General features: G+C 55.4%; 1 protein-coding gene across 2 annotated transcripts; it reads left to right on the forward strand.

Annotated features, from left to right (window-relative positions):
• Positions 1-294: 294 nt before the first annotated feature.
• CLTB (clathrin light chain B) lies at positions 295-18553 on the forward strand. Of its 2 annotated transcripts, XM_023617185.2 has the most exons (6): positions 295-811; positions 5893-5939; positions 12900-13017; positions 13275-13386; positions 15181-15234; positions 18106-18553. In XM_023617185.2, the coding sequence occupies exons 1-6, from the start codon at positions 625-627 to the stop codon at positions 18275-18277; spliced, it is 690 nt and encodes a 229-aa protein (XP_023472953.1). In that variant the 5' UTR covers positions 295-624; the 3' UTR covers positions 18278-18553. The 2 variants fall into 2 exon arrangements, with proteins under 2 accessions (XP_023472953.1, XP_014585984.2); XM_014730498.3 differs by lacking the exon at positions 15181-15234.
• The last annotated feature ends 1536 nt before the right edge of the window (positions 18554-20089 follow it).

The raw sequence follows: 20089 nt of genomic DNA on the forward strand, positions 1-20089 counted from the left end.
CCTAGTGGGAAGGGCCCTGGACTTGCAGGACAGATACAACGAAGCCGTGGGACTTCATATCACCTCTCCGAGCCTCGTTTTCCTCCTCTTGGGGAGGAGGAAACTCTTAATCACGGGATTTAGAATATCTGCCCAGCTTAGGTGAAGAAACTTTTGCAGAATGAATCAGGGGCAAGGTCTGCGCGGCGACCACCCCCTCGGTGCTCCCGAGGCCCGGGCCGCCCGCCCGCGGTGGCCGCTTGTCCAGCCCGCTCCCCTCTAGACCGGCCGCAGGCGTGCCTGGCGGGGCGTCCCGGGAACGGGCGCCGCCGGCGGGGAGCGGGGAGCGCAGCCCCGGCCTCAGGCCCGTCGGGCTGGGCCGCCGGCCTGCTGCCGCCCTCCTGTGGCCGCTGCGAGGCGACCTCCGGCCGTCCCGCGGGCCCCCTCCCTCGGCCGGTGACATCACCGCATTCCCGTCCCGGCTCCTCCCGCCTGCAGCCGCAGTGACAGGCGAGCCGGGCCGGTGGCGGAGAGGAAGTGCGTCCCCGCGAGGCCGGCTCCCCGGGCGGCTCGGGTGACAGCGTCGCGGCCGCCGGCCGGGCAGAGCCGAGCGCCAGGCGGACGCTTCAGCAGAGACGCGGGAAAATGGCTGATGACTTTGGCTTCTTCTCGTCGTCGGAGAGCGGGGCCCCCGAGGCGGCCGAGGAGGACCCGGCGGCCGCCTTCCTGGCCCAGCAGGAGAGCGAGATCGCGGGCATAGAGAATGACGAGGGCTTCGGGGCCCCCGCGGGCGGCCAGGCGGCCCTCGCGCAGCCGGGAGCCGCGGGGGCGGGTGAGTCAGCGCCGGGCCTGGAACCGGGGGCCGAGGGCTCGCCTGGGGTACCTGGCCAGCGCAGCCCGGGCCCGGGCCCGCGGTCGAGCGGAGAGGGCCTGCTGTCCACGGCCAGGAGCAGGCCTGGGGCCGTGCGTGCGCCGAGGGGGCCCCGGGGGAAGTGGGGAGGAATCGTCTTGGAGATCCCCATCTGAGGCCGCTCCTGGCCATGGATCTGGTGGCTCCCGGAACAGGAATTCATCATGACACTTCATCCCTGGGCCAGCTCCACCACTCCCTGGCTCTGGAATCCAGCCCTGCCCAGCCTGAGAGTCTCTCCTGAGCCTCCCCGGTGTCTGGCTGTCCCAGGCTCCCAGCTAAGCCGTGCAGGTGTGGGCACAAATGCAGACCTCCTGGCCCCTTCAGGGTTAGCTCCCTCCTACAGCTGGGAAAGCAGGGCTCAACTGGGTGCTCCAAGAACTCACAGACCTTTCCTGGGGACCACCTGGCATCCTGCAGCCACTGAGCTAGGCACTTTACTTACATTTAATCATTTCATACACATTATTAAACCCATGTCAGAGACGGCAAAATTGAGGCTCAAAAGGTACACCATTGAAACAACTAGTAAGTAGCAGAGAGGATTTAAACCTGTTTCTGTGACACTCTAAGCCCTCTCCACCTGACCACACTGTCTTGGGTCTGCCTGGCTCTGAGTCTGATGCCAGGGTGGGGGCAGGGCCGCAAAGGGCTTCAGTCAGATGTGGTCCTGCCCTCCCCGGTTTGTAACTGTCCATTAATGGTTTTCCAAAGGTGGTCCAGGGCTATCGCGGTTAGCTTCAGACGCAGGGTTCAGGGCCTGATTGCTGTGACAGCATGTTATCAGCGATGTTTGGCTTGAAAAAACAGTTTCCTAAAATATTTAGTAAAAATGTCGCTATCACCTTCATGGGTACATCCAAAACAGCTCTTGCTTCCTGCTACTGTTGTCGTTTGCTGGGGGTTTATGGGCCTGTTGGAATGAGTGGTAGCTTATATGTTTAAAAGAATATTGATAAGTGAGGCTCCTTATAGTCGTGTTTGCATTCATTCAACTTTAACTGAGACCTGCTGTGTGCCAGGTCCGCAGGAGTACAGACATGAAAAAGACAGTTCTTGCAGCTTGAGGAGTTTGAAGCATCTCTGCATCCCCTTGATATGAGAAATGTAACAAGTCCTCTGTAACATACAAGAAACTGGAGGCCCAGAGAGCCTAAATATCTTGCCCCAAGTCACACAGCCATGAGTGACAGATCTGGGACTTGATCCCAGACCTGCCAACCCTGGGCTCCATGCTCTTTCAAATGCTGTGGCCGTCATGCTGGCAGGCGATGGGACGTTCGGGTTGGGGGGGATCTTTTGCTACCCAACCAAGCCAGCAGTGGAGCTCTTCTGAAGCAGCAGCTGTGAGCACCTCAGCATAGACCCTTATGCATCCCAGGGCATTCCTAGGAAATGCCCGCCCACGTTCATGCACCAGTATTAATTTGTCCACACCTCCTTGAGACCACCAGCTTGGCCTGGGGGAGGCCCTACTGAGAAAAGCCTGCGTCAGAGCCCCCTGAGAAAGAAGGGCAGGCAGAACCTAGGCTGAGGGGAAGCATCTGGGAGTTGAGTAGGTTGTGGCCTCTCCCAGGACAGTGGGGTTCTGGGAACTTAAAGCCTGATGGAAGGTTCCCTCTCTGGCAGGGGTGGGGCATCGATTGGCCCCTGACCTGAGGTGGCAGGAAGAGAAGCAGGGACACGCTCTCTGAGGGTCTCCCGGAGTCACACCTACCGGAGCTGCCAATGCCCAGCTGCCCTCCTAAGAGGGGCACGGGAGCAGGAGTGCTGTGGGATAGCAGCTCAACTGGCGGCCACACAGGACGGGGCCGATCCGACCCTCTTAGGCCTAGATGGTGCTGAGCAAGTATCCCCCTGACCAGCCGTGAGTGCCAGAAGCCTGGGCGGGTGGAGAAAAGTGCCTTGGCCTGCTGGGAGCTGGGCCGAAGCTTCTCCCGCTGCCGCTGCCAATCAACACCCCTGGGTCTCTCTCTGAGACAAGCCCCTGCACTGAGTGCCCTGGCGCTGGGCCCCCAGGTGCTCCTGGGAAAAGGTGTCTGGTGCAGGCCTGAGCCTGAGCTTCGCTGTCTCCCCTGGGGCTGGATCTGTGGCCAGCCTGAGCAACAGACACTTTGTTTCCATTCATCAGCCTTGGGGAGGGCCCAGAAAGTTTATATTTTCACACCCAGATTGCAGAGCGCCCAGCCTGGCTCTGCCCCTGACTTGCCCAGTCAGTTCCTGGCAAGCCCATTTCCCCTGCTGGGCCTCAGTAAACTCCCAGGAATGTTCTGGACTCTGTCTGCCCCTGCTCTAAAAGGGGTCAGGAATCTGAGGGAAGCAACACCCTCAGGGTTATCCCTGGGACTCATGTCCGCTGCACGCCTGTTCCGCCAGCCTCTGACTGTGGACACACGGTTATAGACGTGCAATAGCCTAATTGGAGAGCATTGTGGCGTCAGAGCCTCGTGATTCTGTGTGCGGGTGTGTGCAGATCCCCAAAGGGGCTGAAACTTCATCCCCAGAGGAACAGTCACGGGACTAAGAGACGGGGGCAGAGAGACTTTCCAAAGGCCTGGGGGGCCTGTGGATGAGGGGCCTGAGACTGGGAATGGTCAGGGTGGAGTGGGGTGCTGCAACTTCTACTCCAGAAAGGCCCAGCGTACAGACCAGCATCATTGTGAATGGACCCTGGTAACGTAAGGCCCTGGTAGAGGAGATGCCCGGGGAGAAGAAGCCCCATTGCAGAAGATGCTGCCACTGAAACCCCATGAGCCCCACCCTGATTTAGGGACCAGGCCACCTATGCAGGAGAAGCCCTATCTGAATGATTAAGGATGACAGCTGACATAGTTGGTCAGAATCCATCACTGTTTGAAAATAAGGCAATTATAATTTATATCAACCCGGGATTATTTCCATGCGCATAAGTATCCGTGCCTTCAATCCCCTGGCTGAAAGCACTGTCGCTGCTGCTCATGGCTCTGTCTGGCTGGTAAAGGGATACTTGTCCATCTGTGGTACTCTCGTGTGGCCTCCCGTGGCTCTTTGCTAGGAGGCACTGCAGTTTCTGAGAGGCCTTAGACAGGCCTTGCAGATGACAGTGGGTCCCCAAAGAGCAATTCAACTTCCATTTAGCCAACACTTGCCGCTTGCCCATTCTGTGCAGGAGCCTTTAGGAGCTGCATGGGATACAGAGTCTGGTAAGGGAGTGCATGACCCCTGGGAGGTCATAAGTAATTGCATAAGAGGGTGGGGATGCTGTACCATATTCTAGGATACCCCCAAGGTGAGACCTTCCATCAGCACCTAGGGAAGTAGAGGAAGTTAATGGAGGGCTTCCCAGAGGAGGTGACTTGTGGACTGGGTCTTGGAGAATAACTGGATCCCAAAGAGTATTGTTTAGAGAGGGAGCAGGAATAAAGGCACGAGGTGCAGGGTGGTGTGTTTGGGGAAGGAGGGAACTAGAATTTAGGGTTTATGAGAGGGACTGGTGGGCAGTGAGGTGGAAAAATGGGCAGGGCCAGATTGTAAAGACCCTCAAGTGCTATGTTCCAGGGTGTGATGTACTCAGTCGGCAAATATTTCTTCAGTCCCTGTTCTGTACCGGGCGCTCTTCCAAGTGCTGTGCCCCAGCAGTGGACCAAACAGAGTCCCTGCCCTCATGGAGGGTCCATTCAAGTGGGGAAGACAGATCATAAACACGTGCACGAGTGAACACATCAGGCTGTGGGAAGTGCTATGGGGAAGATGCCGCCCGGAGGACGGGTGCCGAGGGGCGAACGTCGGGCGGGCAGGCAAGGCCTCTATAATGCAGTGTTTGAGCAGAGGCTGAAGGGAGTGCAAGGGCAGCCCACGTGGAATTGGGTCGGAGGGCCTTCCAGGCAGCGGGAGCAGCACCTGCCAAGTCCCCCGAGGCAGGAGCAGGCCGTGTAGGCCACTGTGGTCCGTGGTTAGTGGATGTCTTTTTGGTTTGTTTCCATTATATTTTTAGTCAGAGGAGTGACATAAATAAGTGTATGCTTTACAAAATGTCAGCCCAGGCAGTTGGTTTGAAAGAGGGTTGGGAGAGGGTGAGGCTGAAGTCTGGGAGGCCTATGATTGGACAAAAGCCACTCGTTCATTCATTCTTTCTTTAATGCATTTATCCATTTGTTTATTCAACAAATAGTTTCTAGCTCTTACTAAGTTGCAGGTACCATGCAAGGCTCTGGGTAGGACAGTGGTAGAGAAAGGACACAGGGTGTGCCCCTCCAGGTGTTTGCCACTAGCAGAGCAGGCAAAGCAAAGCAGGTGTGGGTGGGGTGGGGAGCCGGGGCTGGGCCGGGCAAGGGGCAGAAAGCAGAGGGCAACTTTGAGGGTCACTGTCGCAGCAGAAGCCACAGGAATTTGTTACTAATAGACGTCAGGGAAAGGGATGGGGAGGAGTCATTGTTGAGGGCAAAATGAAATCCATCTGGGAGGGGCAGGAGGAAAAATAGGCCAGGTGCTGCCTGGTGGGGGCTGCCGTTCCTGCTCTCCCAGATGGAGCAGTTGCTCAAGGCACCACAGGGACAGACAGAGACACGCAGGCCCCTTTTCCTTAGCCCTCGCAGACCCCGCCCTGAGCCTGCAGAGCCTCTGCTCCTACACCGGGCACAGAGTTCACAGACAATCGGGCCATTCCCAGCCACAGCTGAAAGTAAATTAATTTCAGGTAGGCGAGGAGTATTACTGGCTGGATGATCCTGGGCAACCCCATAACCTCTCTGAGCCTCAGTTTGAGAATCTGTAAAATGGGTTGACAACAACTTCATCACAAGGCTGTGGTGAAAATTCAATGTGATAATGGCTATGATGGCTGTGAGAAGGCTTTGTGAAGTCAAGGATAGAGCCCAAGTTATTTATGTATTCATATGTCTATGTATGTGGGGTCAAAACACAAGGGCATATACAGAGGTTGGCTCGGGGCGCTACTGTAGGACCATTGTGTGCTTGCTATAAGCTGAGCAATGAGTAATGCTGTCTCCTTGTTCTCTCTCTAGCTGGTTCTGACGACATGGGGACCACGATCAATGGAGATGTGTTTCAGGTAAGCAAGATTCTGTCTTAGCAGTGGTAGGGACCGACAGCCTGAGTCTCCGTAACTTATGGCCCCATCCACGGTAGGATTAGGGCTCCAAGTTCTTGTGCTCATCATGTCTGATGCATTGGGATGGGAACAGAGAGAGAAGTTTTGACAAGGTTTTTTTGTCATGTAGGAGTAAGGGATGAAGAATAAGGACCACCAAAGACAAGGATTGATGGGGTGTGACCTCAGGTTGCCCACAGTGATGTCCAGCTTCAGGAGGGAGAGATAAAGAGGCCCACAGTGGCACAGGCTGCAGGAAACACATGGCCCTGCACACATGTGTGCCACCGGCAGGAGGCAGAACCCAGGGGCCACTCTGGCCATATGAGCATTTTAACTGGGCAGGCCTTTGATCCGGAGGTTCCATGTCTTGGAATTTTCCCTAAGGAAATAACTGGACAAGGACACTCAGATTCTTTGCAGGATCATTTATAACAGCAGGCAAACTGGAAACAACCAGCATCAGGGGCCTGGGTAGGTAAATTAGGAAACCATGCTGTTGTTAAAAAGAACAAGTGAGCTTTCCGAATTGACATGAAAAGAGGCCTACAATATATTAAGTGGAAAATCAGCTTGCAGAATAATATGCTCAGTATGGTCCTGTTTTTTATTTTAGACATATAAACATCTGAAAATATCAGAGAGGATATGCGCCTACTGTTAACAGTGGTTAGCCCCGCGCTGGGGCGGGGGGATGAGAATGGGACTTCACTTTCACTGGCTTGCTTTAAAATTCTTTGTAATGATCTTACACCACACACACACAAACCCAAAAAGCACCTAGTAAAGATATTTCTAGTTAAAGCCTGCCTCTCTCCGCCCCCACCTGACCCCTCTGTCCTCATATACACACAAATCAGTTTCAAAGTACTTACACTGACAGAACTTGGATGACAAGTGGCATCCCCAGGACCCCACGGATGCAGCAGTCCTCACCACCCCAGCCCCAGATGCCTGGTGGGGCGAAGCCTTCACTGGATGAGCCGTAATTCCCCCTGCCCCGGGTCAGGCTCCTTGACTGCGGGGGCTGCAGCTTGGGATCTCCTGAGCTCCGCCCTGTCGAGGGGCTGGCCTCCAGAAGCCTCAAGGAGAATAAACAATACTTTCTTATGTAAGAGGGTTGGGCTGGTACCTTAACACAGGGAAACTGGCCAAGTCCCGTTTCTGGAAAATTACTCAACTGTTAGCAAGCTAGAAAAGCCAGTGTCTAGGACTTTAAGAGCTTCGTGTCTACTTGGGCCTGACAGCACCACATAAGCAGCACTTAGACCTGTACAGTTGGGTAAATCGTTGAGACTCAGGCTGCCCCTGCCATGGGCACACTCAGAAGGACTTTGCTTGACCCAAAAGGTCAGTGTCCTAAAGTGGACTGGAGCCGAGGTAGGAGCACCTGGCACTAGGAGCAGGATAGCCTTCCCTTTCTATAGGTTAGGATCTTGAGGCCTTCTCCCTCCCCGGCCCCCACCGCCGCTTTGTATTTGGTGGATGTGAGGGAGCCTGGGCCTCCTTCCTAATCTCAGTGGGAACTCTTCTGCTCACCGCTACGAATAATGACCCCAGGTATGTTTGTTTGTAAACCATTTCACATCCGGGCCATGCTGGAATCCGTACAGGGGGCGGGGGGGGGGGGGGGGGGGGGCACAGATGAGGCGAGGCACTCAGAAGCTCAGTGGCTTCATCCCCTGCCCCTGACCTGGTACCCTTTGTGCCACTCCCCTGTGGCTAGGCTGGGCTGGGCTGGCCGGGCCGCAGGTGGGAGGCCCCCAGCCCTTCCTTAGGAACAGGGAGCAGGCTCTGGCTCCCACTGCAGGGAGGAGAAGCCTCGTTTGTGCACGACCAACACTTTTAAGGGTCCTGGCAGAGCTTTCTTGCTACATTTCTTAACGTCTTCTGGAAGCCTGTGGGCCACTACGGGTCCAGCTAGGAACCTGATCCCCACCAAGTCCTAAGGACAAGCCTGGCCACATCCATTCCTGTTCCATCTGGCACGCCAGGGGCAGGGAGAGAAGGCCCCGCAGGACTTGCTCCCCCTGCACAAACTCTCTCTCCCTTGCTCCGCACGCCCCCATCCCCCTTTGAGCCACTTAGAGGGATCAGCAGCTCAGCTTAGCTTAGCTTAGCTTTAGCTGGTCAATCCCCAAGATTCAGTGCTTCATCCTCCTGGCTGGCCCTGGAGTCACAGCAGCCGCTCAGCCAGCATGGCCCTTGGGGGCTCTCATGGTGCTGTCCAGCAGAAGGGTCCCTCACAAGAGGGCTGCCGGGGAGCTGGACCAAGGTCAGCCTGGCTCTGACGGTAGCCTCCCACCTTTTGGTCCTGGCCATACCCGACCCCTTTGCTCTCAAGCTCGAGAGGGGCTTGGGGCATTCCTGCAGCCGCTGGTGAGCCCCCCTGGGCAGCCTAGCCTCCTGACAGCTGACCCAATTTCCTCACTGGGACCCTCAAGTGATTAAAGAGGAGCCCTGCTGGGGCCCCCAACCTCCCTGCTCACCGGCAGGGGCAGGAAAGTAAGTCCAGAGGGGCCGGAGGAGAGGAGCCAGCAAACCGCTTCTCAGGATGGACCAGGCCAGCAGCACTGCTGTGCTCTTCCTGGTGGTGCCGGGTAGGGCGGGATGCACGGGCCGGCCCTCACCTGTGCACAGCCTCTACAGGCCTCAGGGCTTCCACAGCAGTTAGCGCACGTGGGCCCCACTGCACACGCTCAGTGGGTTGTTGTCACTGTCATTTAACAGGAGCCCAGGGAAGGGATTTCTCAAAGGCCACACATCCAGTGAGTGGCAGAAGGGAACTCAAAGCCCAGTCCTGTGATGCTGTGTCCCAAGTTGTCCCTGCACCCTCCACATCGCTTTGCAGGCAGACACTCTCTCCTTCATTCAGTCAACTCTCATTCTCTAAGTGCCGTGCACTGGGCTCGGGGCGGTGGATGTAGAGGCAAATCCAACGTGTGTTTGTCCTCAAAGAGCTCGCTTCTAATAGAGGACAGAGACCTGGAAAGAAGCGATGGTAGCAGAACAGGAAGGGCTTGGGTATGGGGGAGTGTTAAGAGCTAGGAGTCTGAATTCTCACTATGTGTCAGGCGCCACCCAAGAGCTTTACGTGTGTTAGCTCACTTCATCCTCCCAACACCCCTACAACGTAGGTTTTGTCATTATCCCCATTTCACAGAGCAGGAGGAGGACCAACAGGGAGGTCTGATACCTCGCTTCAGTTACACAGCTGGGACGAGCCAGCATTTGAATGAGGTTCAGGCGCCAGATGCTGGGCTGCACTGAAGTCGGGGAGTGCAACAGGGGACTGATGCTGGAAGTGGGTTTCCAGGCCACCCGGGGGGAGGGGGTGGTCCTGGCTGAGGGGACAGCATGTGCAAAGGCAGAGAGGGTAAGACACTCAGTCTGGGGCTTGCCTAGAGCCTGGGACCTGCTGCAGAGTGGGCTGTGCTGGGGGAGCCCCGAGTGGCCGAAGGTACAGGGCTGCTGTGCCTGCAGGTGGGACTGGGGGCGCTGGGCACAGCTCCCAGCCAGAGCGTGTTGGTGGGCCCTGCTCCTGGGGCACAAGTGGTGGAGGAGGCTGGCCCAGCTTGGACAGGGCCTGGGGCCTGGGACATGGCTACCTCTGAGCACAAGGGGCTTGGAACACACTGAGTGGTGTCCTTGTATGTGCAGTGCAGCTGCTCCAGGGGCCAGGAGAAGCACCGGGGGTCCGAGCGGCTCCTCAAGGCTGCTCTTACACCCAGACTGGGGCGCTGTGGTGGGCTGCACGGAAGAGTCTGGATGGAGTCAGACAACCCAGGTTTCCTTGCTGGCTTTGCCCAGCCAGACTACCCTGGACTAGTCACTGCTCTGAGCCAGATTTCTCATTTGTCACATGGGGCTTAGAGGCCCTGCCCTGCTATCCCCATGGGTCAGTGACGAAAGTGCTCTGCAGCCCAGGAAGCTTCTCTAAAGTCCTGACCTAGCCACTAAGTGAGCTGAGGGGTGGTATGTGTGTGGGTGTGAGCGAGATGGGGGACCGGGAATGGGGCAGTGGGAGGAGGGGGCACGGTCTCTAATCTTGGGAAGGTAGACTTACCAGGGAGGCAAAAAGTCAGCCCCTGAATCGTGTACACGGAAGTGCCTTTGGTCCCTGTTGGCTACTATGTGGCCAGTATGTTCACACCCAGGAATTCCGCTGGAATCGTGGCTTGGCCAGTTCCTGGCTGAGTGACCTTGGGACTTTGGCGCTAACTTTCCCTACCTATAAAACAAAGATGGTAAAACTTGCCATGTAGGGTTGTAAAGATCAAAGAGAACTGTTAAACTGCAAGTTCTCTGCAAGGTTTAGCACTGTAACTCATGAGTCTTCATTCTAGGGCGGGGTTTATGGAGATACTGGGCCCTAAAGGACACTGTGGGATGGGACTCCTGCCCAGAGGACCCTTCTCCAGCGCACCTGTCTCACCCCGTCTCCTCCCCACCTGGTGGCATCTCTGTACTTAGAGTTTCCCAAAGGCACTGGCCCCACATGGTCCTTATGCTGCCAGTTCTTGATCTGAAATGCCCTTTCCCCATCCTTCCTGTCCTACTCTGCCCCCAGGCCAGAGAGGTCATGTCCTCTCTTTCCCTGACCTGCATTACAGTGTATGCCCCAGCCATGGTCCTCATCTGTGAGGAACTCCCTCCGCTAAGCTCCCTGATGATGTGCTGTCTTGTTCATCTCTGTCCCCAAGCCTGAACATCTGTTAATTCATTCAATAAATGCTCTTGAAACGCCCCAACAGCTAGGCCCTCTGTGTTCTAGATACTGTACAGAGACAGGCAGTCTCTCCTCACGGAGCTCACTTGCTTGGAGGGAGGAGACAGGCAGTAAACAGGCACAGGCCAGTCATTTCGGATAGCGATGAGTGCCATGAAGGAAATAAAGTATAGCACCCGCATAAGCGCATGTACACGAAAGTTCCTGCAGCTGTCTGCAGATGGGACTTCTACAGGATAGTGCAGAGTTCTGGAAGTCTGGCCTCAGGACAGGTTGTTCCCTGAAGTGGACAGGGTGGGGCTCATCCAACAGCAGTCATCAACTTGTGTTCTCCAGATTAGGGCCCTGGGAAGGCCCCTTGGACGTTGTGAGAGACTCTAAATTGAAGTGGAATGCAGTGCAAGAAAGAGGAATAAGGGCAGCGCCCAACTGCCCCACCCAAGGGTGGGCCTGATGCGAGGTGCCAGGCTGCACTACGCGTGCTGGGCCTGCCCTTGCCTCTCCCGCAGACATCTGGAGCCTGCACCCCCGATGCTCTGGCTGCGGTTCCTTCACCAGCTGCCCACACCCTGTTGGGCACCTCCTCTGGCCTGGGCGCACGCTGGCTCTGGGGATCTGCATCCACGCAGCCACTGCTTATTGAGCACCGACTGTGTGCCCAGGACAGTGGGGGCACCCATGGACAGAGGGCACGCCAGACCCTGTCCTGTGGGGAGAAGACAAACGCTGGTATTTAGGACAGTTTTGATGAGTGCTTGAAGGAGGAGCACAGGGAGCAGTGAAAGGACGGAACAGGGCTCCGAGGCTGTAGACGAGGTCCTGCCCTCCCCCCGGGAGCTCGTGGTCCAGCGCAAGACTCACACAGCAGAAGGTGAAGGCTGTGGCGAGGAGCACAGAGGAAGGGGTATGAAGTCTGCGTGGGGGCTGGGAAATATCCCAGAGCTGGTGACTTGAGTGGGATGGAATAAGATTTCATCAGCTAGAGAAGGGAGGGGAGACAATTGCAGGCTGAAAGCAGGAGGAGACCAAGGCGGGCAGCAAGCGTGTGTAGGCTGTGTGCAGGCAGGAGTGCATAGGGTGTGCAGAGCGCCAGAGCGGGAGCGGCAGGAGATGGGGCCGGGTCGTCAAAGGTCTCTAGCTTTGTGAGACCAGAAGGGAGCCACATCCTTGGTGGACTGACCCTCAGCCGCCAGCACTTCAGGTCCCCGGCTCTGGCAGGCGGCATGGAGAAGTGGGCAGGGCCCTGGCCTGGAAGTCAGAGGCCTGGACTGTGGCCCTGGCTCTACCACTACATCATGCCACGTTTCCTGGCCTCAGGTTCCTCCCTATAAAATGGGAATGAAGTAATAATAATTCTAGCCACCATTCATTGAGCTGTCACCCCATGCCAGCCACGCTTCTAAATGTCTTACGGATGTTGTTGCATCAAATCCTCACAAGAGCTCTTCGAGGTAGTTTTATTATTAATCCCATTTTCAGATGAGAAAACTGAGGCCCAGCAAGGGTAAGCAACTGGCCCCGGCCACATGCATTATAACAGGCAGTAGAGATGGGATTTGAACCTCGACAGTCTGGCCGCAGAGTCCAAGTTCTTCACCACTGCACAGGCCTAGCCGCGGCCATCCTGCCTGCCTGTCTCAGGGCTGCTTGTCTGCTCAGCAAGTGTTCACTAGCATCCGCTGTGTGCCAGCACTGTGCCAGGCACTGGGGACGCTGCAGCAAACAGGACAGACAAGGTCCCTGCTGTCGTGAAGGTGACATTCTGATGGAGGAGACAGACCAGGACAAGTAAACATATTATAAAGTGAGGTTTTTTTTTGGCCTGTATCAGTGTTATTGGGTAAATGCAACTGTAATAGAGAGTGACTTTAATGAGAGTCACACAGGGGACTGACTGGTGGCAAGAAGCATTTGAAGTTTTTTACATTTTTAAACTCATTTCATCCTTATGTTAACCCTATGACTGGATACTATAATTTAGCCCACTTCACGATGAGGAAAGTGAGCCACAGAGAGGTTGAGTAACTTGCCCAGGGTCACAGGGGGAAGAGTTGCTGGCAGAGGGCACAGCAGGTGCAAAGGCAGGGTACAGTCATAGAAGACAGTGGGTGTGAGGTTGTCTGAGATGTGAGGGCTGTCCTTGTACTTGGGCATCAGAAGCAGCAGGGCACACAGCTGTGTTTGTGTCCTAGGAGGCTAACGGTCCAGCTGATGGCTATGCTGCGATTGCCCAGGCTGACAGGCTGACACAGGAACCCGAGAGCATCCGCAAGTGGAGAGAGGAGCAGAAGAAACGGCTGCAAGAACTGGGTGAGGGCAGGGCGGGAGCTCGGAGCAGGGCTGGGGTCCCCCTACCCTGGGCTCCCAGCTAGGTCGGCTGTTTAGGACATAGTGGGGTATCAGGGAACCTTAGGGCATGTGGGGCCCCCATAATGCCTTAATGCAGGAACTGAGTGAGGATGGGCCCTGGGGCTGCTTGCCAGGGCCGAGGGGAGAAGCAGCCAGGGCAGCCATGCCCTCACATCCCTACTGTAAAGCTGCCACTCATTCTCCTGCTGGGGTCACAGATGCTGCCTCCAAGGTGATGGAACAAGAGTGGCGGGAGAAGGCCAAGAAGGACCTGGAGGAGTGGAACCAGCGCCAGAGTGAGCAAGTTGAGAAGAACAAGATCAACAACCGGTGAGAGGAGCTATGGGCACATGAGGGGGCTGTGGGGACGTGAGGGGGCTGTGGGGATGTGAGGGGGCTGTGGGCACATGAGGGGGCTGTGGGCACGTGACGGGGCTGTGGGCACGTGAGGGGGCTGTGGGGACAGTGAGAGGAACTCTGGTATGGGGACTGTCTGGAGGAAGGGTGATTTGGTGGCAAGAGCACGGAGGGAGGAGAAGCTGAAACTCCCAGGGCTGCTTCCTCGGTTGCCTGTGGAGTTCAGAGCCCTGAACTCGGAAGAGCTAGAACACTGTTAAGCTCTCAGCTTCTCCCCACGACAGACAAAAGCAAGTTATCAGTCAGCAGAAGAAGTTCCAGGACCCATTGGAATGTGAGGCAGACTATCCTGAGGCCTAGTGGCCAACAGCTAGGCTGGGCCCTCTGTGGCCACAGTTAGTGTCACAGAGAGCAGAGGCCTGGCTAGGAGTGAAGAACCAACCTGTGTACAAGATTTTATTGCCTGTAGAAATGACAACCACTTAACCCAGAGTGGCTGGAGAATAAAAGGAAATTAGTGGCCTGTATAGCTGAAAAGGCCAGGAGTAGGACTGCAGGCACAGTGTGCTCAGGGGCTGAAACAGTCAGTCGGCACTCCCTTTTACTGTCTCTCAGCTGCTTTCCTTTATGACATCCTTGGGATGGGGGGCAGAGATGGCCACCAGCAGCCCCAGGCTTCTGCTCTGTTCTCTTTGCAACCTCAGTGAAAATAGCCTTTTGCTCCCAATACCTCTAGCCGAAGACTTCAACCTGACCCTCATTAGTCTGGTGTGGGTCATGTGCCCATTCCAAGCCCAATGACTGTCCCAGAGGGAAGGACTCTCCTCCGATGGACCCAGCCTGGGCAATAATCTCATTCCTTGGGTTGTGCATGGGGTCCAGTCCCACCCAAACCACCAGGCGAGTCGGGGCAGCCTGATCCTTCAAGGGACAATCAGGATGCCCTTGTTGGAAGAAAGGGGATAGATGCTAGGCAGACAAAGACAGCAGATGCCCACCAAGAACACCTTTGTGGAAATGGGCTCAGACTAGATGCTACCCAGAAGCCCCTACCTGTGAGGCTGTACCCTTCAAGTACGAGGCATGCCAGGAAGGGAAAGGCTGGCTCTGGGAAGCCACCATACTTCTGTTCAAGAAGCTGCTGCATGCCAGGCTCTGGGCTGGGCACTGGGGAGATGGAGATGAAAAGGACCCAGTCTGTGTCCTCAAAGGAGAGAAACACAGGTGTGCAGCTGAACTCCACAGCAGGGCCCTCTGCAGCAAGGCTGTGGATGCAAGGGATGCAGGGTGGAGAGGGACCATCCTGTCTGGGACCTGGGCTTTGGAGGATGCCCAGGAGTTCATCATGAGAAAGAGGGCAGGGGTGGGGGAGGGTCTTCTAGACCAGGGAACAGCGTGATAAGAAGGAAAGGCCATTACGTCATGGGCACCAGGGAGTAGGGAGTGGTGGGAGAGAGGGCAGGAACAAGGGGTCACATGTGCAGGGCCTCCAATGCCAGTACTGGACACATACAGGCGACGGGGAGCCACTGAAGGTTTGTGAACAGGAGGAGTAATGCGATCAGGGATGAGTTTTAGAAAAGGCAGTCCTGTGGGCAGAGGTTCCTCACTCTCCTCGCTGGGCTGTCGAGAACTGCCGAGCCTTCCAGAACTGTGCTTCCTAACACTCTCCAACTGGAGGTACTAACACTGTCTTTCTTTCTCTTTAACCCTCTGCCTGTCTGTTTTGCCATCCTGTCTTCCCCCTCCTAACTCCTTCCCCTCAAGGATCGCTGACAAAGCATTCTACCAGCAGCCAGATGCTGATATCATCGGCTACGTGTACGTGTCTCCTTTGCCCCTCTGCAGGGGAAGCTAGAGAGGGCAAGAGCCCCTGTGTGTGGCTGGCACAGTTTCTTGAGTCTCCTGCTTGTGGGGTATAAATGAGTGTGGCTTGGCTGAAGGCAATGATCAGAGCAGGAGGTGTCCCCCCAGGACGGGTATAGTCACCAACCTTCACCTCCAACCCTCCAGCAAGTGTTTATTGAGTGTCTACTCTGCCTGAAGGCAGCTTTGCTATATCAAGGCAGAGAAAAGAAAAGAAGGCACTGGCCATCCCCAGGTGGGAGTGCAAATGGCTAGCAACCCATCTCTCTCCCTCTGAGGTGCCTCGCGGGGGCAGGGGAGGGGGTGAAGTGGTCTTCTGCTGAACAAAACAAACATTGAGTGCCACCTCCAGAGGTATAAAGAAGAAGAGACGCTCCCACGTGCACACCCGTACCCTCCTCCTGCACCAGGTGCACTGCTCCTCCTTAGAGCTCCAGCCGGAGTGTGGCCATGACCCAGACCACCATGGGGCCCTCTCACATGTTCCTGATTTGGGGTCTGGTCGGTACTGTGACTAATCTAGATCTAAGATGGCAGAGGTTTCCTCTCATGCTGCCCCAGTTTATTGGTAGGGACAGCCTGGAGGGTGTGTTGGGGTTTGTGAAGCTGAAGGAAAAATCCAGTGATGAAGGTGTGATGTCTGCCATGTGCACGTGTGCCAAACATCTGCTGTTCCTCCCACTGGGTACGTCCGTGGCAGTCCTCTGATGCTATCTGGGCTAACCCTTCTCTCACCGAGCACAGGACACACCAGAGTAACAGCCTTCCGCTCCTTCCTTCCAGCCAGCCTCCCATCTGTCTCGTCCTTATTGGCACTTACCCAATGCCAGTCTCTGGTCAAATAGGAATAAGACACACAGTCCACCCCCCAAGTTGCTCACGGTCAGGAGCATGTTGTGATAAGAGCTGTGTGGAAGGACACACTGAGCTCTGGGAGCCACCTCCTGCTGGGGGGCTGACGACAGGCTTCAGATATGTAAGACCTACAGCCAGACCTTCAAGTGTGAGAAGCAATGTGCTGGGTGGGGAGGGTTAGAAGAGGAGAAGGGCCTCCTGGATGGGAGAAGCAGCTTGGGCAAAGGCGATGAGACGGGAAATACCTGCAGCGGCAGGGGCAGTGGGCACGGTGGGAGCTGAGGCTGGGAGGTCAGCTTGGGACCAGTTGAAAAATGTCTATTTGGCCAGGCTAAGGAGCTGGGCCTTCATCCTGAAGGCAGGGGGGAGCCACAGGAGCCCTGAAGAGAGGGAGAGTCTAGACCAGCACTCCTCAGACTGAATCACAGGGGATCTTGTTAAAATAGAGATTCCGATTCAGAAGGACTGAGGTGAGGCCATGATTCTGCGTTCCCCACAAGCTCCATGGTGATGCTGATGCTGCTGGACCACACCCCACACTGTAAGCAGCAAGGTTCGAGGGGGCCTCTTGACCCTGAAGGGACAGCTCCTAGGATAGCTCCCCTGAGCCCCCTCACGTCCCCCTCCACATGGCACTTTGCATCTTTCCGAGCCTGCGCACCCCTGCCGCTCCGTTAGATCCTCAGGCCAGAGACAGAGACAGAGGAGCAGGGCGGAGACTGACTTCAATTTACAGGTTAGGAGATGAGCACACAGTAGGTGAGTGAGACCCCTGGGCGGGTCCAGGCATCTGATCCAGGGCCACCTCATCCTTGGCACAGCCCGTGCCAGGGGATCACCTGGAGAGCTCCTCACCATCAGTCAGGGCCTGGCATGTGGCAGAACCGGTCCTGCTGAGGATGCAGAGGGGGCTTCGAAGGAGAAAGGGGCTTTCCAGAGACCCTCGCTGGCCAAACAGGACACAGACCCAGCCCTCCTCACTTAAGAATCCTTTATTGTCTTTCTCCTAATGACTCCCACGTTTGGGTTTTGTCCACTACACAGTATTGACTACACTGTTTGCTCCATTGCTCCTTCATCAGTGGCTTCTCTGTCAACCAGAACTTCTGATGAAGAAACCACCAGTTTTCATCCTAACTTGATTTCAACCAAAAGCAGACTCCAGTGGAGCATTGCCCAGCTGTGGCTCCATAGAGATAGTCATTTCCGGCTAAAAAGACCTCTGTAGTCGAATGTGCTTGGGATGCGATAGATGCTCTGTCCATCACGTGCTCCACTGGAGGTGTGTGCTGCCTGCTGGCACATTAAAGGCTTTGAAAGTCTTTCTTTGAAGATGCTCTTTAACTGAGTTTTCCATACATACTGGACCACAACCCTTTTCTGGAAAACACTTGTAAGTGTCCATGGAACACGGAGCAGTGCTGAACCAAGTAGTTCAGTTAGTTAGATGGTCACTCAGTCTTAGCTCCACCAAGGTTTTGGAAATATTGAAAATAGCTGAAGTACTTGCAGTAGTTCCTCCGAGAGCCTTTAGGGGTCAGGAGCCCCAGGTGGAGGGAGTCTTGATGGAGAGGCCATGAACAGAGAGCGCCTAGGCTGGCAGGGCGGGGGAGGTGGGGAGAGGCTACTTGAGCTGGGTGGCAAGGGCAGAACTTTCTGAGAAGGAGAGGCCTGATTCAGACCTGAATGACAAGAAGCAACAAGCCATGAGCAGGTCTGGGGGCAGAGCATTCCAGGAAGAGGTGACAGCAAGTACAAAGGCCCTAGGGCAGGACCAGACTAGGCTTCCTCTGAGGCCAAAGCTGTTCCCGGGGGCCTGAGGCCAGAGGGCACAGGGCTGGGGAGGAGACCTCTGGACAAAGTACCCCAGAGTAGGCTGGGCAAAGCAGCCTTGCTCCATGGGGGCAGAGCACCACTGATTCAGGGGGAAGGCGGACAGCTGTGAAACCTCTGCCTTCTCTCCACTTGCAGGGCATCTGAGGAGGCTTTTGTGAAGGAATCCAAGGAGGAGACCCCAGGCACAGAGTGGGAGAAGGTGGCCCAGCTGTGTGACTTCAACCCCAAGAGCAGCAAGCAGTGCAAAGACGTGTCCCGCCTGCGCTCGGTGCTCATGTCCCTGAAGCAGACACCGCTCTCCCGCTAGATGCCTGCCACAAAGCATGGCCACAAAGCATGGGCGGGGCCGGGCAGAGGGGCAGCAGCTGCTTCGGCCACGGTGGAAACTGCCTCCAGCAGCTGCTACACACAGCCTATTCCGTTCCTCCCCGCCTCCCAGGGCTGGGAACGGGAACCTCACCCCACTCACCCCTCATGTCCTCCTGGCCTGTGGCCCAGCCCCTCACACCTCCTCTCAGTCCACAGAATTGTGACTGTTCCTCTTGACGTATTTTTTTTCTTGGCTTAAAGGGTGTGTTGTTAACTCTTTTTACACTTATTTATTATCATTCTCATTTCTCTGAAAGCCACAACTGGTGTCAGGGCTCAGTTTGTGCTTAGAACTGTCCCAGCTGCATGGCCTTGAGAGGTCAGGCTATTCCCCTGGAAACCCAGGAGCTCCCAGCTGGAAGTGGGTGTCCCAACCCGTCTATGCTGTTGCCCCTGCCCCCAGGAGGAAAGGCAGCCTCTCACAGGATGCTTTTGTAACCTTGATCCTTGAGCAAGCCTGTGAGGTAGGGATTCTGTTGTTCTCATGATACAGACAGTGACACCGAGGTTCCCAGGGGGTAAGCCGTTCAAGTGGGAGGGAAGAGGCAAGACCAGCGGTTCCCAGTGGTGGCTCCCTTTCAGTCTGGGTGGGAGGCTGCTGAAGGCAGCCTTTGCCAGACCCTCTTCCTTGGGATTGGCTGGGACCCTCTGGATGTGGAAGGCCCACCGCTCTGCCTATTTTGCCCCCTCCTTCAGCTGTGCCCCTCTGTGGATTTGGGATAAACAACCAGTGAGCACACCTTCCTCCCCTTCAGCAGAGGCTGCAGCAGGGTGTGTTTAAGCCATGTGAACTGCACAGAGTTGAAAAAGATTTGAGTAACTGCTAACTGTACAAGTTTCCTAGAGCTGCCGTAACAAAGGACCACAGCGTCAGGCTTAGAACAACATAAATTTCTTGTCTCACCGATCTGGAGGTCCGAAGTCCAACACGAAGGTGTTGGCAGGCCACGTTCCCTCTGCAGACTAAGGGAAGGATCTGTTTCGGCTTTTCTTCCAGCTTCCGGCAGGCTTAGGCGTTCCTTGATTCGTAGATGCATCACTACAATCCTGACTTCATCTTTACATCATCTGCCCTCTGTCTTTGTGTCCAAATTTCCCTTTTTCCAGGACACCAGTCATATTGGATTATGGCCCACCTTAATGAGCTCATTTTAACTTGATTACTTCTGGTAAGACTCTACAGTCACGCGTCGTTTAAGACCGGATATATTCTGAGAAATGCCTCGTTAGGTGATTTCCTCATTGTGCGAACATCACAGTGTGTACTTACACATTCCTAGATGGTATAGCCTTCTGCATAACTAGGCTCTATGGTACTAATCTTATGGGACCACCGTCGTATATGTGGTTTGTCATTGACTGAAACATCGCTATGCAGCACATGACTGTGTTTCCAAATAAGGTCACATTTTGAGGTACTGAGGTTAGGACTTCAACATACCTTTTTGGGGGGATGCAATAATGCCAACAGTGAAAAATAGTGGCCCTCCTCTTTAGAAGTGCCATAGTCCTCAGCTCTCCACATCTGTTCCCTGAATCCTGAGGTCAAGGGTCAGTCACTACAATGTACTGCTCTACATTTGAAATCTCCACCTTACAGAGACCACGGTGAGGCAAGATACTTGGCTGGCCCTAGTCATACACTCCTGCACTTAGAAATTTAGACTGTCAGAGGGTCAAGATGTGGGCATGTCTTCTTTACTCTTTTCCCTTGTGAGGGCTTGCAGCTTGTGTTGAAACTGATGGAGTA

This window comes from Equus caballus, chromosome 14, assembly GCF_041296265.1.
Source record: "Equus caballus isolate H_3958 breed thoroughbred chromosome 14, TB-T2T, whole genome shotgun sequence".
Lineage (NCBI taxonomy): Eukaryota > Metazoa > Chordata > Mammalia > Perissodactyla > Equidae > Equus > Equus caballus.